Raw genomic sequence first — 17,842 nt, 5'->3', positions numbered from 1 at the left:
ATTACTGATTTTCTTTGAATATAAGAATCTAAATACTGAGTTGAGAGAATAGTCAGGGGATTTGGGTGATGGGAGACACATCTATGGAATCACAATTTCAATAGCTTACCATTAAATGATGGATATACCTTTCTGTCTGTGATGTTTTACAAATCAGATATTAATGTGTAGAAGTAACACATGAGAAATAGTATAGCAATGTCCTGTAAAATTATGTAAAAACATGAATAAAACTAAATATCTTCAGATGTTAGACATACATAAGTGTCCTACACTAATAATACAAAGTTCTTATTAGTATGCTGTGTGTACCTTGTGTGCACCGCCTAGTGGTTAAAGCACGTTATTGAATTATTTTTGTTGAACAATGTTATTAGATGAAAAAAATATTAAGAGTACATAGTACAATGATAATTTACCTTGATGCTTTGTACCAGTTTCAGGAGAAGTCTCCTATATCCCCTGACTGGATATGGACATTATTTTTGTTTAATGGCTCTACTGATTGTGCCTTTGTGATCCACTGGATCCATCAGAATAGGGACATATAGATACATTTAATAATTGCCTGACATCCACACCGACCTCTATGTCATACTGAAAAGCAAATTCAGTCATATTTATAACTGGCCCTCATATTCATGTAGCAAAGATACAAGTAGAGCTAAACCATCACGTCCACTCACTGCACTGCACAACATAAAAATAAGCGGCCACTATTTTGAAAATCTATGAATTAATAATCATCGGAGATAAGGAACTGGCACAGGGGTCTAACTCCACAGCGCCAGATTATTTCTGTATTATTACATGTGGTCATCAACACCAACAGACACTTACTCAAATCACATCACTTAAAGAGCTTACGAAATGAAGGACAATACTGTTCTTATTACGATAATATATATACTATTATTAATGGGAAATCATGTCATTCATGACAATATGCCCGCAGTATTTATAAATCGTGGTTTATTACAACTTTCCATGCTCACTTCCGATGTTACACGACCGCTCCGAACAAAACAGCTTTCGCCGGTTAGTGACGTCACGCACGTCACGAGTAGAACACCTGTTGAATAATACACTACCTCTGTGGCTGATGTCGGACTCTGGAGACAGAATCGAGTGACAGACAAGACTCATTTGGCGGAGATCCGATGCGGCAACAGAACACAGACTGGTATACATTTGACTTTAATTCATAGAGATTCTCAAAAAATAGTAAATAAATAATAATACATCGTAATGTAGCAGACAAACTTGGCTCAGGCAACAGAACAGAGACTGGTATATACATTTGACTAAAATTCATAGAGATTCTCAAAAAATAGTAAATAAATAATAATGACTGCTGAAATAACCAGTTTAGATACATGTAGCTGGTCAGGCTGTTGTAAATTGACCAGCCAGTAGATATTAGGCTGGAATGGTTGGCTGGAGAGGGGTTTTGGACACTTCAGCTGGCCAGGAGGGCTGGTTTATCCATCTATCACCAGCTTATGTTTAATAATAGTATTAAATATACCCTGCTGGGAGCTTACCAGGATTCCAGGTGACCAGCATACATTAAATACTGGTATGATTATTTAAACAAGAGAACATAAATATATTACAAAGATTCATTGTGTCATGTATTCTGGTATCTACAAAATAAAGACATTGTATAGTGTTCATAATAGTATTTTAATTTAATAAATAGCTAGTTAATATAATAAAATACACAGTAACAATACAATAATTATACAAATAACAACCAACCTGCAAATCAACCTACACATCAAAATAAATATTATCTAAAACCAGTGCATTTGATTTAAAATAAAAGTAATACATAGAATTCAATATTTAAATGGTAACAAAAACCGTAACACTATGTATGATAAGAACAAGGCAACAAAGAAAGTGTTTGTTGTTTTTCCTTGTTCATGTCTATAATGTTTCCCGTTGTGTAGCGTCCAGCCTTTCCCAATCTGACCTGCACTTCTGTCTGTTGAAGCCACTTCTTGAAGCAAACTGAAAAGAAATGTACAGATATAAGTACACTGTAAAAAGAAAACTTAATATTTACGTTAACATTTGGGCTGCTGTGGTTGCCAGAACCGTTAAAGTATAATACATTACAAATTACAGTTGGTTGGCATAGAGTCTAGACGTTACAGTCAACAATTGCTTATGGTGAATTACAATGGCAAAAACAAATAGAGCTAGTGTACACGGTGCAGCTGTATTATCTGGGAAATAGAAGAATCGGATCAGGATTCGGTATTGGCAGACAATCAATATCAAATTAATCGGATCATTATTAGCATCTGATCACCTTTGTCGACTTGCAGCCTAAATACAAAGATAACTCCACTCCTCTCCTACCACTCTTACCTCTAACAAGCCTTGGTAGAACTAGTGTCCGAGTCATAGGGTCCAGAGGCCTGTACTACGAAGCCGGTTCAACCTAACCTGGATATGTTTGAGTTAGCCGGTTGGCCTAATCCAAAACATACGCGCTCTCGCTAAACGGTCCTACGACGCGGGTTATCAAGTGGATCGCTCAAGCCAGCCGTGTCCTATCTAGTTAGGTGCGCGTTCACATGAAAGGGGTGGTATCTGGAGCATTCGACCAATCACAAACATGGAGAAGCGTACTGACAGTGCAGCGTCATACTTCCTGAATGAAAAGTGCACTTTAATACTAGTCAAAAATGAAGAAGTTAAACTTTAAACATCCATGACTTAAACACTTGATCAGGATCAAAGCCACAGAGCTGCAACCTGCAAGGGGAACACAGCTGGCAAAAGAAAAAGTGTTTGAATGCATACATTAACAGGTTTATGATATCACTGCCCCATCTAAAACACGATCTGACTTTCATTACATTTGACTCGAGTGTTTCCTCAACTTAATGTGTTGCTTAAAATAATACTTCTGCATACAGTCTGTGACACAGTGAGTGCTGCACGGCCAGATACGGCTCAGCTGACTCAGATCAGGAGATATGTGATACATTATGAAGTGATATGCCGCGGACTGTACTTAATGTTACTCTGATCCGGGTTCTTATGTTGTGGCAGATATTTAAGTGAGCTTTCTTAACGCTAATGTTATAATAGTCAGATTGCTCTGAAGATGGAGGTGATATTCTGTTCATGTTCACGTTCACACAGTCGGTGATTTTTGCCGGCCGTCTTTCCTGCAACGGCAGCTTTTCTGTGTTTCCTTTCTCCTGTAATATGACTTGATCGCTTTAAACTCCGCACACTGAGCTCTGATTGGTCAGCAGGCGGTGCTTTCACTGAGTTGAGCTCTTAGCCTGCAACCTAACCTGCTCCGGGGCAGTTTAGCCATTCAGCATAAGTTACCATGGAGATCTAGCCCGCTAAGAAGAGAACCAGCGTCGTAGGACCGGAAAGCCGGAGTTTTCCCTGAAGTTAGCCGCGAAGAGAACATCCTGCTTCGTAGTACAGGCCTCAGGACTGACTGAAGACATGTGGAACAGAGGACAGGCATGGTTCCATGTACAGGAAACTGGAACTTTGAACAGGTGTTTTCATCTTTTCTGCCTGAAGATTCACAAGTTCTTGATCAGGTGTTTGATGTGGGCTGGCATGATCCTTTCTGCAGCGATAAATAAAGAAAACAAAGACATTTTTTTTAATAATGGTAACAACAATAATATTAGTATAATTATGTATAATTATGTATATAGCACTTACACAATTGCAAAGTGATTCTCACAACAAAAATAAAGAACAAAACAATATCAACAATAAAAAAAACTAATTATTACAGGAATGTTGAGACAAATAAATGTTTTTTCAGTCTTTACAATGCACTGTCGGAAATGACCTTCCAAAGGCTAAATTTAAACTCAATACCATAAATAACTGGGTACCAAAGTGCTTTACCTGATAGAACACGCTCCACACGGAGCAGCAACCTCGGCCTTTTGCTGCATATCATCTCCTCCCTCTATCTTTGGTGTTAGGTTCCAGTAGATCTCTACTATCCAATAAAACAGAAATTCCCCAAAAAAATCATATTACAAAAGTTAAAAACAATGACTGGCTGTTGGCATTGAAATGGATTAGAATCTCACCTTTTTCCTGGATGTCAGGAAGGCCATGGAGTCGTTCCCTTCAAGTCCGCAACCAGTCATAGGAGTTAAAATGCAAAGCCTGAATGATGACAAGAGCGAGAGACATACATTTTACAATTATATTTTTAATTCATACCAGAGCAGTGTGTACAGGCCCTGTACGACATGCAGAGAACAGATCAAATCCCCTGACAGACTCACACACTTTGGTGATGTCCTCATCTGATAATGTTTCATTTTTTAGCAGCATAGTAACATTACTCAAAGTATATGTCAGACCCAACTCATTTACAGTATGTTTTGCATCTCCTCAACAATGGTCTGTATAGTTGAGTAGAAAAAAACTGTCCCTACAATTTCAGGTAGATTAACACACATTTGTAAGAAAAGTTTACAATGAAGCACAAAATCCCTCTTTGTATTAAGCGAGCTGCCACAGAAAGTGCAGCTTAACATGCTAACCTTTGGTGAGCTACAGTAAAGCTAACTTCATGCTCAACACAAAACCTTTAACGTGCATTACATTGACGATTTTAAACACAACTTAACTTACTCTACTTGTAAGATAACGTTTAGTTAACTTACCCTTAAATAACTACATCACGTTTTTCAGTGGAAACACAAACTGCAGAAAACGTTAGCTGCTAACTGTTTTTAGCTAAGACAGCTAGCTCTTAAGGGAAGTAACATAGCCTCATGGCAAACGTAAGGTTGAGTTAACGTAACGTTGTAAGAAAGCAAAACGAACCTTCGAGAAAGCTCTCTCTCCTTAGCGGGCATTGTTGATTGTGCGAAACACGATCTCTCGATGTGCTGCCCCACACATCGTCGGTTTCATCGACCCCGGGTTACCTGGTCTAGCAAACGTCCGCCTCGTACGGCGCACTTGTTTTGTCCATATACGCAACATTTGATAATTTTTGGGCCACAAAAACATCCCATAACCAGATGTTGAGACGGCCCCACATCCCCATACAACATATCGCTTGCCAATTATTCTTGGTGTCTTATTGCTGTGCATCCTTTGTCGTAATATTTGGCCCTTCAATGCATTCAAACGGGACTGAGCTCAGCTGTGTTCCACTCATGACGTCACCGCCGGAAATGGCCGAAGTTGATGTTTCCGGCGCAACGAACGATTGTTACTAACTGACAACTTTTGTATGCTGTTATAATCGTGATTTATTAAAAATAGATCAATAATAAAAAAATCATATGGCACATTCCACAATACAAATGCAACCTCTATCATATACTAAGCCCACTAACAGGTGCTAAAAGCATTTCGTAAGCTCTTTAAGGACATTTACCAGAAGTCTTAAAGCTCACACAAATTGGCAACTTAATAAAATTGCCTTGTATGACAAATGTTCAAAATGACACACTATCGTTGAAGACCGTTAATAGGGTTTTAAAACTATTATGTTTTTAAACAAAGTAAACATACTTTATAATAAAGGGACATTGTGCTGATTTTACAGATAAAGTTCAGTTTACTTTATCAATAAGTACTATACTCAGCTTTTCTAAAAATATGTGTGATGTTTCTGAAAGATATTATTGAGTTGCATTATGGGATATCTAGGATCCAAAGTTTGTCCAAACCATATATAAGAAGAGTATGGGGTGTGTCTCCTTCAGCAGATTACTGAGCAGGGGTTGAGATGTGACATGCTGTGTAACCCCGTAAAGTGAATCTCACAGTAAGACAAACTTCTCTTAGAAACCTTTACAATTATTTAATGAATGTGAATACCCAGCAGAGCTGCCATCCCACTGACCTGGGAGCTCACCCAAATACCGGAGAACCGCCTACTTCCATCTACGCAACATTGCAAAAATCAGGCATATCTTGCCTCAAAACGATGCAGAGAATCTAGTCCATGCATTTGTTACTTCAAGGCTGGATTATTGTAACTCTTTATTATCAGGGTGTACCAAGAAGTCAGTTAAGTCACTTCAGCTGATTCAAAATGCTGCGGCTCGTGTACTAACCAGAGTTAGGAAAAGGGACCACATTACTCCTGTTCTGGCTGCCTTACACTGGCTCCCTATAGAACACAGGATAGAATTTAAAATTCTTCTTCTCGCCTACAAAGCCCTTAATGGGCAGGCACCATCTTACCTTAAAGAACTCATTATACCCTACTGGCCTACTAGGGCATTGCGTTCCAAGAATGCAGGGTTGTTGGTTGTTCCTAGAGTCTCTAAAAGTACAATGGGAGCCAGCGCCTTTTCTTATCAAGCTCCACATTTGTGGAATCAGCTTCCAGTTTGTGTTCGGGCGGCAGACACCCTATCCGTTTTTAAGAGTGCACTTAAGACCTTCCTTTTTGATAAAGCGTATAGTTAGGGCTGATTAGATTCAGCCCCTAGTTTTGCTGCTATAGGCTTAGTTTGTTGGGGGACACCTTACTTCTTCCTTCTGTCTGTCTGTACCTGTGTCCTCTCATGTTCCGATTAACCCAGCTTCCCCAAATGTCTTTTTGGTGTCTATCTACGCTGGGATCCTGAGTTGTGGCTGATCCTGTTGCTGTGGTCCTTGATCATGAGTCCTGGATGGATATCCTCGTGGATTCATCTTCTTATTATAGACACATGCATTTCGAAACATTTGGAATACCTATGTAAATGTATTATCTTTTCAATTTACACACGGCATCTATTGCATGTGTGTCCGTCCTGGGAGAGGGATCCCTCCTCTGTTGCTCTCCCTGAGGTTTCTCCCATTTTCCCTTTAAACTGTGGGTTTTCTCAGGAAGTTTTTCCTTGTACGATGTGAGGGTCTAAGGACAGAGGGTGTCATATTGTCATACTGATATTCTGTACAAACTGTGAAGCCCACTGAGACAAATGTAACATTTGTGATATTGGGCTGTATAAATAAACATTGATTGACATTGATTGATTGGACTCTATGGGTACTACCTTATCATGCAAGCATTCACCTACTGAGATTTCTATAGACGTAGCCGGCCCCGGGCGGGCCTACCTGAATGCGCGCGCATCTCACCTCCGTATAAAAGGAGGCCTCGCCTCCTGACCGCAATCCGTTTCTTTTCAGCGAGCGGAAGTAACACTGAGCTGTAAGACGTATGAGAGAAAGTAAGGAAGTTATTGAAAGAATGGAACCACTCCTGGAGCACCGAACCTGCCCATCGTGCCCTGGCCTGATTGCGGGGGCTGACCCGCACCGCCAGTGCTTCCAGTGCCTGGGGCCGAACCATGCCGAGCAGGGCCTGGGCCAGACACCGGCCTGCATTGTCTGTCGCTCGATTCCGCAGCTATACCGCCGGCATCGTGTCGAGCACTTCCGGAGGAAGCTCGGCCCGCAGCTACAGGTGGAGGATCCGGACCTCGAGGTGGTAAACATGGACGATCTGGACAACGTGCCGTTTGAGTGCACCCTCCCGAGGGACCGGGTGGTCGACTTCGCGGAGGGGGAGGATGACGAGGATGCCTCGTTATCCGACACCTTCTGTTCCGGTGGCCAGGAGGGCCCAGCACTCAGGTCTGCGCGGCTGGACTTCCCAGCAGTGATGACCCTGGTGATGATCCTTCTTACAGTTATTGGTGGACAGAGGGCGTGCTCATTCTACGGTAAAGGTGTATGCAGCAGCCATCTCGTCCTGCCATGAGGGATTCAACGGCAGGTCAGCCTTTTCTCATCCACTGATGTCGCGGTTTTTACAGGGGGTCAGGAGGCTGCGCCCAGTAGTGCACGCCTCCGCCCCGCAGTGGGACCTGCCGCTGGTGCTCGAGGCTCTGGTCACAGAACTATTTGAGCCTCTGGAGCTCTCCTCCCTGAAAGCACTGTCGTGGAAGACAGCATTGCTACTTGCCTTAACGTCAGCCAAAAGAGTGTCCAAGTTAACCGCTCTGTCGGTGCACCCGAGTTGCTTGTTAATTCGGGGTGACCGGAGCGGGGCAACACTCAGACCGAACCCCTCCTTTGTGCCCAAGAGCCTAAGGTGTGCATTCAGGTCGAGGGCTATTCAGTTGGGGGGTTTTAGTCTTACACCACATGGTGGGGCCAGGGCAGCTAAATGACACCTTCTCTGCCCGGTGCACGCGTTAGCATGTAAAGTAGAGCGCACAGCTGCCCTTAGACGCACTGAACAGCTGTTTGTGTGCTTCGGGGGGCGGGGAAAGCTCTGTCCAAGAAACGCCTGGCAGGCTAGCTCTGCGGAGACATTGCACACGCCTACGAACAGGCAGGGAGAGCCTTCCCCGCAGGGGTCCATGCGCACTCCATTTGGGCTGTGGCTGCGTCAACAGCTTTATTCAACGGTGTGAGTGTGGAGGATATATGTACGGCGGTGTCTTGGTTAACGCCAGGCCCATCCATAAAATTGTATCTCTTGGATATGTCTGGCTCTTTCTCCGCGTCTGTGCTTGCTGGGGCAACACAGGACTGGGGAGGAAGGGGGGGGGGGGGGTGGCTGGGTGGCTGTAGGTCAGTGGGCATCTGACCCCCTCCCTGGGCGTAAATGCGCTTACGTTTTTTCCGGGCCCCCTGGAGGGTCGCGGGGTGACGTAGTGCGCACTGGGCCCTTACAGGGCTGGAGGGCTCGCCTCGCCTGCCTGGGGGAAGGAGGGGGAGAGCCCTCCACACTACAGTATAGTCTGTACACACTCTGCACGGGGTCAGTGTCTGAGTGTGGGGGATATGGGGGCACTTGCGCTCTCCCCGTGCTCCTTAGAGACTCGGGAGAGGTGGTGCATAGTGAAGCCATACAGCTGCGGACTTTCCCTGTCTGCCTATAAGCGGATGGGGGGAGCCCTCAGCACTGTTTTCGAGCACACTTTTCGCGATGTAAGCACGTCAGGGTGTGCTCTGTCAGCCGCAGCCCGGACTTCTCCACGGTTACAACCGAGGGAGAGGTGAGTGAGGCGCAGCGGCTGCTAAAGCCAGTCAGGGACAGTGAGGTGGAACGGTGTGCTGGACGATAGTGCGTGTATACATCGGGGCTCCGCCCACTGTACCCATCCAGGAGAGTCCAGTAGAGGAGCCTGTGAGAGATATGACGGGGGGGTTATATAACAAGGTTACCCTTGTTATATAAGCACAGATGGAGCCCTCTACTCAGGGGGCACTGTATGTCCTATACCGCTCGCTGAAGAGAGGTGTAGGATGGCGGTCGGGAGGCGAGGCCTCCTTTTATATGGAGGTGAGATGCACACACATTCAGGTAGGCCCGCCCCGGGGCCGGCTACATCTATAGACATCTCAGTAGTTGAATGCTTGCATGATAAGGTAGTACCCATAGTCCAGTAGAGAGCTCCGCCTGTGCTTATATATCAAGGGTTACAATACATAACCCCCCGTTTCATCACACAGGCCATAAGACTGTTAAACAGCATCCATAACATTCATCTGGCTGCTACTTACAAATTAGTTATCTAGTATATCATATTCCAATCACTTGTATATAGACTCTTATTGCACTATTTCCCAATTTTGATATTTATTTTTTCTGTTTAATTGTGTTGCACTGTTGGTGGAGCCTGTGACCTCAAATGTTCATCGTCATAACTACACTGTAGCTATGTATGCACAGGGGCCCCGCCGCCCCTGTGTACGCATGATCAATAAAAGCCTTGAACCTTGAAGACACAGCTCCAGAGGGGGCAGCAGGTGGACACAACCAGACAATCAGACAGGAGGGAAACTAAAGACAGGAAGTAAAACTAGACAAGACTGGAAGTAACAGACATAATATTTGGGGTGAACACTTTTCAAAATAAGACAGATCGTGACAGGACAAAATAAAACAGGGAAAATTAATACGGATCACAACAAGGCGAAACAGAAAGCAGCAGGTGGAAAGAATCCAACAATCAGAAAGGCGGGAAAACACAAAGACAGGAAGTGAAAAAGAACGATTTTCTCAATAAAACAGGAAACCTTGACAGATTATGACAGATAGCAGCTGGATAAAGTTCACAGCCTGACTTCTCCTACTTTTCCCTCACACTGCCTTTTTGAAGTGATATGCACTGTTACAGCGGTGAGGGGGATGCGTTTTAATATAACCATGAACTCTCCTGCATATCACTTTCTGTACAAAATTACAGAATGATCGACGCACAAAAGGTGACACTTCCTGAGGGAGAGACAGAGAGGAGGAGGAGATGAAGACAGGGAGAGAAAATGTTTGACTCTTCTCATTTGAATCCGTCTCTTCACTGTTGGGACTCCCGGGTGGCTTTCACAAGCGTTTTATGTATAATTCAGCGGAATGTGCAGAGATAAAGCCTCCAATAAAGGCCGAGCTCTCTAAGCTCTTCACAGCGCATTACGTTTTATTCATCAAATTAGTTTGAGTTGGTTTGGTATCCCTTGAGCCGTCTTTAAAAGGTTTGGATGAAAGGACTACATTCATTTTGCCACTAATCAGTTAAGCGACAGCTCCAAGTGACAGCTATGCACTACTTACCCCCAAAATACGTGTTCCGCTGCCGTGCCTTGTTCAGGCTGTTCCATGTGTCCCCAGTTAACTCTTTCTTCAGAATAGTTATGAAGCAATAACATACTAACAGGCGATTAAACAGCTTTTGTGTTAGAGCTGAATGGGATTTTTAAAAGGGATTTCTCCTTTTATGAAGCAAATGTGGGCACAGCGCAGAAAATTGGGCTAACATTTGTAATTATGAGAGATTGTTCTAATAAAACTTAACAGTTCCATGAAAATAACTTGCCAGCAGTTACTCAAAATCAGACGGGACACCAGAGATCTTAGGTTTCACTAGAACACAATATCAATGTCAATGAACATGTCTCCAAGTGTTTCCAGGTAAACACCACACTTTACAGGACAATACTAACCTGTGAGGGTAAAGCTAATGGGGGGGGGGGGGGGGGGACTTACTGCAGCAGGGAGTGCTTTGGGAAGCTGAATTTTCCGCAGGAGATGCGGTCCACAAAGTTGAGCGCGATCCTCTGGATTTGCTCACAGTTGAACATGACAAAGTCGTACTTGAAGACAAGGAGAGAGTTGTCTGTGATTAGGACAAGACGCTCTTTTTCATTGTTCCAGTGATCCACCCTGAAACACCAAAAGAGACAGAGTTTGTTAGATGTAGGGGGGGGAAATCATGTAATCATATATTGTAATGTTAATCCAAACATGTTATTTGGCTCTCACATTTCTTAAGCATGCTTTACGTGTAGAGGTTTTAACACTGTTTATTGTTTAACCCTCTGAGACCCTTTAAACTGTTGTCACTGTGAAACGGTTTGAGACAGGCATGCCGTATTTCCTCTTAAACTACAGAGCCATAAATGAACACACATTCTCGTAAAATATGAGTATACTCTCTTTCTAAAGCTATCCATATGCATATTGATACATTTTCATCCAACATCGTTGTTGTTGATGTTCTCAATCAAACATTTCTGTTGGCTGTTAATATACACAGCCGACAACAACAGAGGGGAAATGGGCGAGAAACATGACGAATAGAAAAAGGTGGGGCAGAGAAGGCGAGAAAAAAAGGTGAAGTCACTCGCAGGTGAAGCATATAAATGTCGCAAATTTACAGACCTTTTTGGCAGCAGCGCTGCTACAAGTACTATCAGCAGCAGCTTAGAAGAACAAGTGCAAGATGATGAAGAGAATGATGAGGGCGCGAGTTCAGATATACAGCCAGCCTCCTGCATTCATGATGAGGGACAGAGTTGAGCTGGTGGAAGAACCATCTCAACTGGCAGTGTGCAAGAGCAGGGCAAGAGCAAGAGGTGGGTGAGAAGTGGGAATGCTGTTAACAGCAACTGTTAACCATGGCAACACAATGCTCCCCATGAAACACGGTTTTCTCATAACTTCAGTAAAACTGCTCCAAACGCCCCAAAACTTCCCAGGTTTGGTAACGATGCAGACATCAACGCATCTAAACGTATTATGGGGTGTCATCAAAAATGCCCTTGCGATGGCGACAGATCATTCACCATCAAGTTAGTTCAGAAGTTTGCAGTTCAAATATTCTGCTGCTTTTCCAAGCCTGTTTACTTTCTTTTCTTCTCTCATCACACATTCAAGCCCCCAGTGTTCATGTATAATTTCAATCTAAATTCTTCACTTTCTTCTTACACATTACATTTCAGCATAGCAGTTTAACGTCAGCTTTTCAGCATAAAGCATTGCCACTAGCAATTTCTTCAGGAATTGCATTCTCTAGTTATCCCTTGAACTCAGTGGCGTTTTCTCCTGGAGGACAAGGGAAGCCAGGCTTCCCCTGTTTTTTTGGATTGTAGTTATAATTTTAATAAATAAATAAAAACACTTAGTTTAGTTTCGGTAATTATTCTGCCGGCCCATCTCTCCCCCATTCTCATTGAGTATTTTACAAAAAGTGAAACAGCGCCCCTCTAGATGTTATGGTGAAACAGTAGATTGCACTCTCTGTTGCGAGAGGAGGCTAGCCGAAATTGGCTTCCCTTGGTGAAAAAAATTGAGGGTTCTATTTCGTCCCTACTGACCGCCAGAGGTGGTGCTTTAGCACTGGATATGTCCATCGCACGCATGCGCAGTTTGAGTACCTAATAACAACAAAGTCACCTGTGACCCACGTGACTACGGCTACATAGGCCGGCGTCACTAGTGGATCGGTTCCTTTTCATCTTCTCGCTTCGCGAGAGTACCGCGGCAACATTCTTGTAGCCTACAGCGTTCAGGTTTGAACGTTTGATCTGAGGGATTTCTCTGCAAGCAGCTGGCCGCGTGCAGCTTCCCGACTGACAGTCGGAGCTACGGGTTGTTAACGCGTACTCCAGGAGCTGTGGCCGGCTGTGCGCTGTGCAGAGCCTCGACGGACAGGTTTGTGTAAACTTGTTGCTGGTGATGGCTGTGTCCCTGCACCCTCTCCCAGCTAAGTTGAACTGATTGCTGTCTTATTTATTGTTTGGCTTAGACTTTCTGGTGACGACAGTGTTCCCGCTTCCTTTCCCATAAAGTTGCCCTTATGCTCTTTTGAAAGTTCTGCTTGTGGCATTGTGCCCGAGCTATCATTAGCATTTGAGTCCCAGCTTTAGCTGCGTCTCTCATTCAATTTAGTATGGAAAGCTCAGTGTGCCATATTTTGCCCGGTTTTTGTTTAGATGCAGAGAGTAAGGTAAGTACTGACCATAGTTACTACTGTGACCATGGCCTACGGTTTTATGCAGGCTGTTCTATTCCATATAAGCTAATTATCGGGTCTTAACATTGTGTTTTGACTTGGTTGCTTGATTGTTAGCAGCAACCGCTTGGCTAACACCTTGCATGTACTGTTAAGCTTCATCATTTAACTCAGTCGGTGAGGGCAGTGCTCTCGCTCCGGCTCCCGGTAACGTATGGTTTTGATTACAGTAGCGCTATATCGTGGTATTTACTGCTCCTAGTACTAGACTCTAGCACTAGGATGATATGCAGAGAACAATCTTCACTGTGTGTGCTGTGTGCTCTGCATGTGTGGCCATTAAAGAGGATTTCATCCTCCCAATATAATGATGTGATGATGTGATAATATAATGATGTGATGTGATGTGATGTACCTGCACAGTACATCACTGTATCATCCGCATAAAAATGTAAAGTAGCTTCATCCACATTTTAACCTAAACTGTTGATGTCGATGGAGAATAAAAGTGGACCTAAAACAGAACCTTTGGGAACACCATTTGCAATGTTCAACCACTCAGAAGACAGCCCATCAAAATGAACACATTGGGACCTTTCAGAGAGGTAGTTACAAACCACCCTACTGCATGGCTGGACATGCCTATACTGGCTAGCCTCTGCTTTAAAATGTGATGATCGACGGTGTCAAATGCTTTTGAAAGGTCAATAAATAGAGCTGCACAACTCTGCTTATTATCTAAAATACTCGCCACATCATTTACCACTTTCATTGTGGCAGTGATGGTGCTGTTTTGCTTTCTGAAGCCTGACTGATGTTTAGACAGGATGTCATTTGTACATAAAAACACCTTTACCTGTTCACTCACTAAGCGTTCAAGAACCTTAGCCAGAACTGACAACTATACGATTGGCCTATAGTTATTTAATAAGGTGGCCTCCCCTCCTTTTAGCAAAGGCAGGACATACGCTGACTTCCACAATTTTGGAATTGTGTTTGAGCTGAGGGAGAGGTTAAAAAGAGTAGTGAGAGGTGGAGCAATACAATCTGCAGCTATCTTTAAAAAGAAAGGTTCTACGTTGCCCGGGCCAGCCGGTTTCTTAGGATCTAACTTGGTTAAAGCTTCACGAACAACATCAACAGTAAAAGGAGTAAAACTAAAAGGGTTTTCCAACACACGTTTTTCAGAGTCACATACTGTAGTGTTCACAGAAGCAGAGTTAGTGACACAATCAAATAGATAACCACAGGACACAAAATGCTCATTAAAGCTATTTAGCATAGTAGCCCTGTCTGATATAGAGCCAGATGCTGTGGTAATGCACGGAGGTAGGTCATTGCGGATATCACCGGTGGATAACGATTTAATGGCTTTCCAAAATTGTCCAGGATTATTCAGATTATTTGTGGTTACTGACAGATAGTACTTTGATTTAGCACTTTTGATATGTGAAGTGAAGCTATTTCTTAACTGCCTAAAATGCAGCCATTCTACCTCTGAGCCTGATTTCCTAGCCTTTGCCCACGCCTTGTTTCTCTCATGAAGGAGACTGGACAGATTAGCAGAAAACGAAGGATTGTCTCGTCCCTTTACTCTAAATGTACGCAGGGGTGCATGTCTATCAATGATCTCCATAAAACCAAGATACAAATAAGACCATGCGGTTTCTACATCAGCACACAGATCGATTTTACCCCAATCAAAATCAAACAGATCATGCACAAAACCCTGCTCCACAAAATGTTTTTTGTCTCTCTTAATGATAATGCGAGGTTTAACCTTTTGGACCTTAGTGTCCCTAATTGTGGCTACAACACAGTGATCACTCAGATCATTTGTAAATACTCCCACAGATGAATATTTATGGGGAACATTAGTTAAAATGAGATCAATTAGGGAGGATCTATTAGGGGACTTAATGTTAGGGCGAGTAGGACTGTCAACAATCTGAGTAACATTTAAAGAGATACAAAGGTTTTTTTAAATCCTCTGACACTGCAGTTAACCAGTCCCAGTTAAAATCTCCAAGTAGCACTATTTCCTTGTAGTCTAGTTGTGATAAAAGATTTGCTAGTGAAGACAAGGAGTCTTTGACAGCTGAGGGGGGTCTGTAACAACTCACTACCATGACCTGTTGACCCTTTGCCACTTCTATATTTATGGCTAAAAATTCAAATTGCTTACTGATCGATTTGGAAACTAATGTGGTTACACTGAACTTATTCTTAACATAAATGGCAACACCACCACCTTTATTAGGCCGGTCGGTACGATACACATTAAAACCATTTAAGGCAATGTCAGAGGCCAAAATAGATTTGTTTAGCCATGTTTCTGATAAAACAATGACGTCAGCGTCAGTCGAGCTCGCCCAGATACGGACAAAATCTAGTTTACCTAACAGACTGCGCACATTCAAGTGGATGAAACCCAACCCAGACCTAGCTTTAAAATCAGCAGAAGTAGCGATCTGACTACTACTACTGGGCGGACCAGGGTTAGGTTGTACATTTCCTGACAGTAATAACAACAACAAAACCAGGCATCTTTTCCTCTTAAACGACACACATACATTGTCATCTAATTTCGAAAACACCGGAAAAGTTTGCGAGAGTGTGATTAGAGCTTAAGAAGCAGTCCTGAAGAACCATCATCGCAGGAAAACAAAAAAGACAAACATATTTTGTCGAGCAGATTGTCTGTGACAAGGCAACCGGTAATTGTTTGAGCAACACATCCGAACCTTTGTAGGGGCTGCCCACCGCGGGTGGCAGAACAGACCTGAATCCAGTAGACTTCTCAGAATGACTAGAGGTATTATTCATCCTCACATGCCCTCTCCGTGAGCGATACATGCCTGAGGTGGAACTCCGATGTCTCGGGTGTTGCCCTCTGGCACACATTGGGACCTTTCAGAGAGGTAGTTACAAACCACCCTACTGCATGGCTGGACATGCCTATACTGGCTAGCCTCTGCTTTAAAATGTGATGATCGACGGTGTCAAATGCTTTTGAAAGGTCAATAAATAGAGCTGCACAACTCTGCTTATTATCTAAAATACTCGCCACATCATTTACCACTTTCATTGTGGCAGTGATGGTGCTATGTTGCTTTCTGAAGCCTGACTGATGTTTAGACAGGATGTCATTTGTACATAAAAACACCTTTACCTGTTCACTCACTAGGCATTCAAGAACCTTAGCCAGAACTGACAACTATACGATTGGCCTATTGGCCTATTTAATAAGGTGGCCTCCCCTCCTTTTAGCAAAGGCAGGACATACGCTGACTTCCACAATTTTGGAATTGTGTTTGAGCTGAGGGAGAGGTTAAAAAGAGTAGTGAGAGGTGGAGCAATACAATCTGCAGCTATCTTTAAAAAGAAAGGTCTCTGGCCGAACGTGGCGTTCCTGCCCAAGGTGCTTCCACTAGCCCACTCCAATCGGCCTATCCAGCTGGCGCGCTTTAACGTCCCAGAGGAGAACGGCACGCCTGAGTTGCTGTGTCTTGTGCGGGCCCTAGAGGCGTATATTGGTGCTACGGCCCATATACGACAGTCAGAGCAGCTCTTCATTTGCCATGGCGGCACGAGAAGGGGCTGTGCTCTCTCCAATCAGCGGCTGTCCCACTGGGTTGTGGATACAATCTCACATGCCTATGGGGCCAGTGGCCGCCCCCCGCCGTCAGGGGTGAGATGTCACTCTACAAGGAGCATCTCAACGTCTTGGGCTGCCCTGAGAGGGGTGTCCCTGGAGACCATCTGCGCCGCGGCGTCATGAGCATCGTTTGGCACATTCTCCACGTTCTACCGGGTCAATGTCGCCACTCCCCATCCTTTGGGCATGGTCCTGTTGCCGAGCTCCGCTGCTTCCAGTAGTGAGCAAGGGCTTGGATTCTTCATGACATGGTTGGTATAAGTCATCCAGTGCTAAAGCACCGCCTCTGGCGGTCAGTAGGGACGAAATACAACGATAGTTGCGGCTGTTACTACGGTTCTATGAGTCCCGGATGACCGGCAGAGTTTCCGGTCACTCAGAATTCTTGTGTGCTCGCGAGAAGATTCTGGGAACCGATCCAATAGTGACACCGGCCTATGTAGCCGTAGTGACGTGGGTCACAGGTGACTTTGTTGTTATTAGGTACTCGAACTGCGCATGCGTGCGATGGACATATCCAGTGCTAAAGTACCGCCTCTGGCGGTCTTCCGGGACTCATAGAACCGTAGTTACAGTCGTAACTATCGATTTACAATCAGATGAGACTCACGTCATGCCTCACAATCCAATCAGATCGCATCAAATTCAGTTCGTACTGTAACTGTCATCACTGCCCTTAAAAAGTAGCAAGCAACTGAAGCAAGTGCAATTATGGAGGGTGGAGATTTGGAGTATTTAATCGAAAATAATTGTACTAAACTTCCGCTACAGCAGCAACTAAAAATGAAATCTGATGACAGGCCAATGCCCAAACTGGAGCTGTGTACAGAGGAAAAAAGGAGCATATTGGACATAAAACTTTAAATAATAAACGGTGGATTTCTAGCATTTGACATTTCCAGGGCTGAATTTTAGTCCCAGTCCGCCCCTGATACAGGGCACTTATTATATGTTATAGTTTGGATTCCTA

The 17,842-nt window shown here is 43.8% G+C and overlaps 1 protein-coding gene and 1 long non-coding RNA gene across 3 annotated transcripts in view; both read right to left on the bottom strand.

Annotated features, from left to right (window-relative positions):
* Positions 1-17,842, bottom strand: part of tprg1 (tumor protein p63 regulated 1) — a 30,413-nt gene that overhangs the window by 7,653 nt on the left and 4,918 nt on the right. For both annotated transcript variants that reach the window (XM_034081944.1, XM_034081945.2), the window contains exon 4: positions 10,967-11,143. In XM_034081944.1, coding sequence (XP_033937835.1) covers positions 10,967-11,143 — 177 coding nt within the window. The remainder of the gene's footprint in view (positions 1-10,966; positions 11,144-17,842) is intronic.
* On the bottom strand, positions 3,364-5,157 carry LOC139433725 (uncharacterized). The gene is made up of 3 exons (XR_011643119.1): positions 4,095-5,157; positions 3,904-3,997; positions 3,364-3,613 (listed from the first exon to the last, which is right to left on the bottom strand). It is a non-coding gene; the product is annotated as an uncharacterized lncRNA (long non-coding RNA).

The sequence above is a fragment of the Pseudochaenichthys georgianus genome, chromosome 4, assembly GCF_902827115.2.
Source record: "Pseudochaenichthys georgianus chromosome 4, fPseGeo1.2, whole genome shotgun sequence".
NCBI classification, from domain to species: domain Eukaryota; kingdom Metazoa; phylum Chordata; class Actinopteri; order Perciformes; family Channichthyidae; genus Pseudochaenichthys; species Pseudochaenichthys georgianus.
The sequence above is the reverse complement of the archived record's forward strand: the minus strand, read 5'-3'. Positions and strand labels throughout refer to the sequence as shown.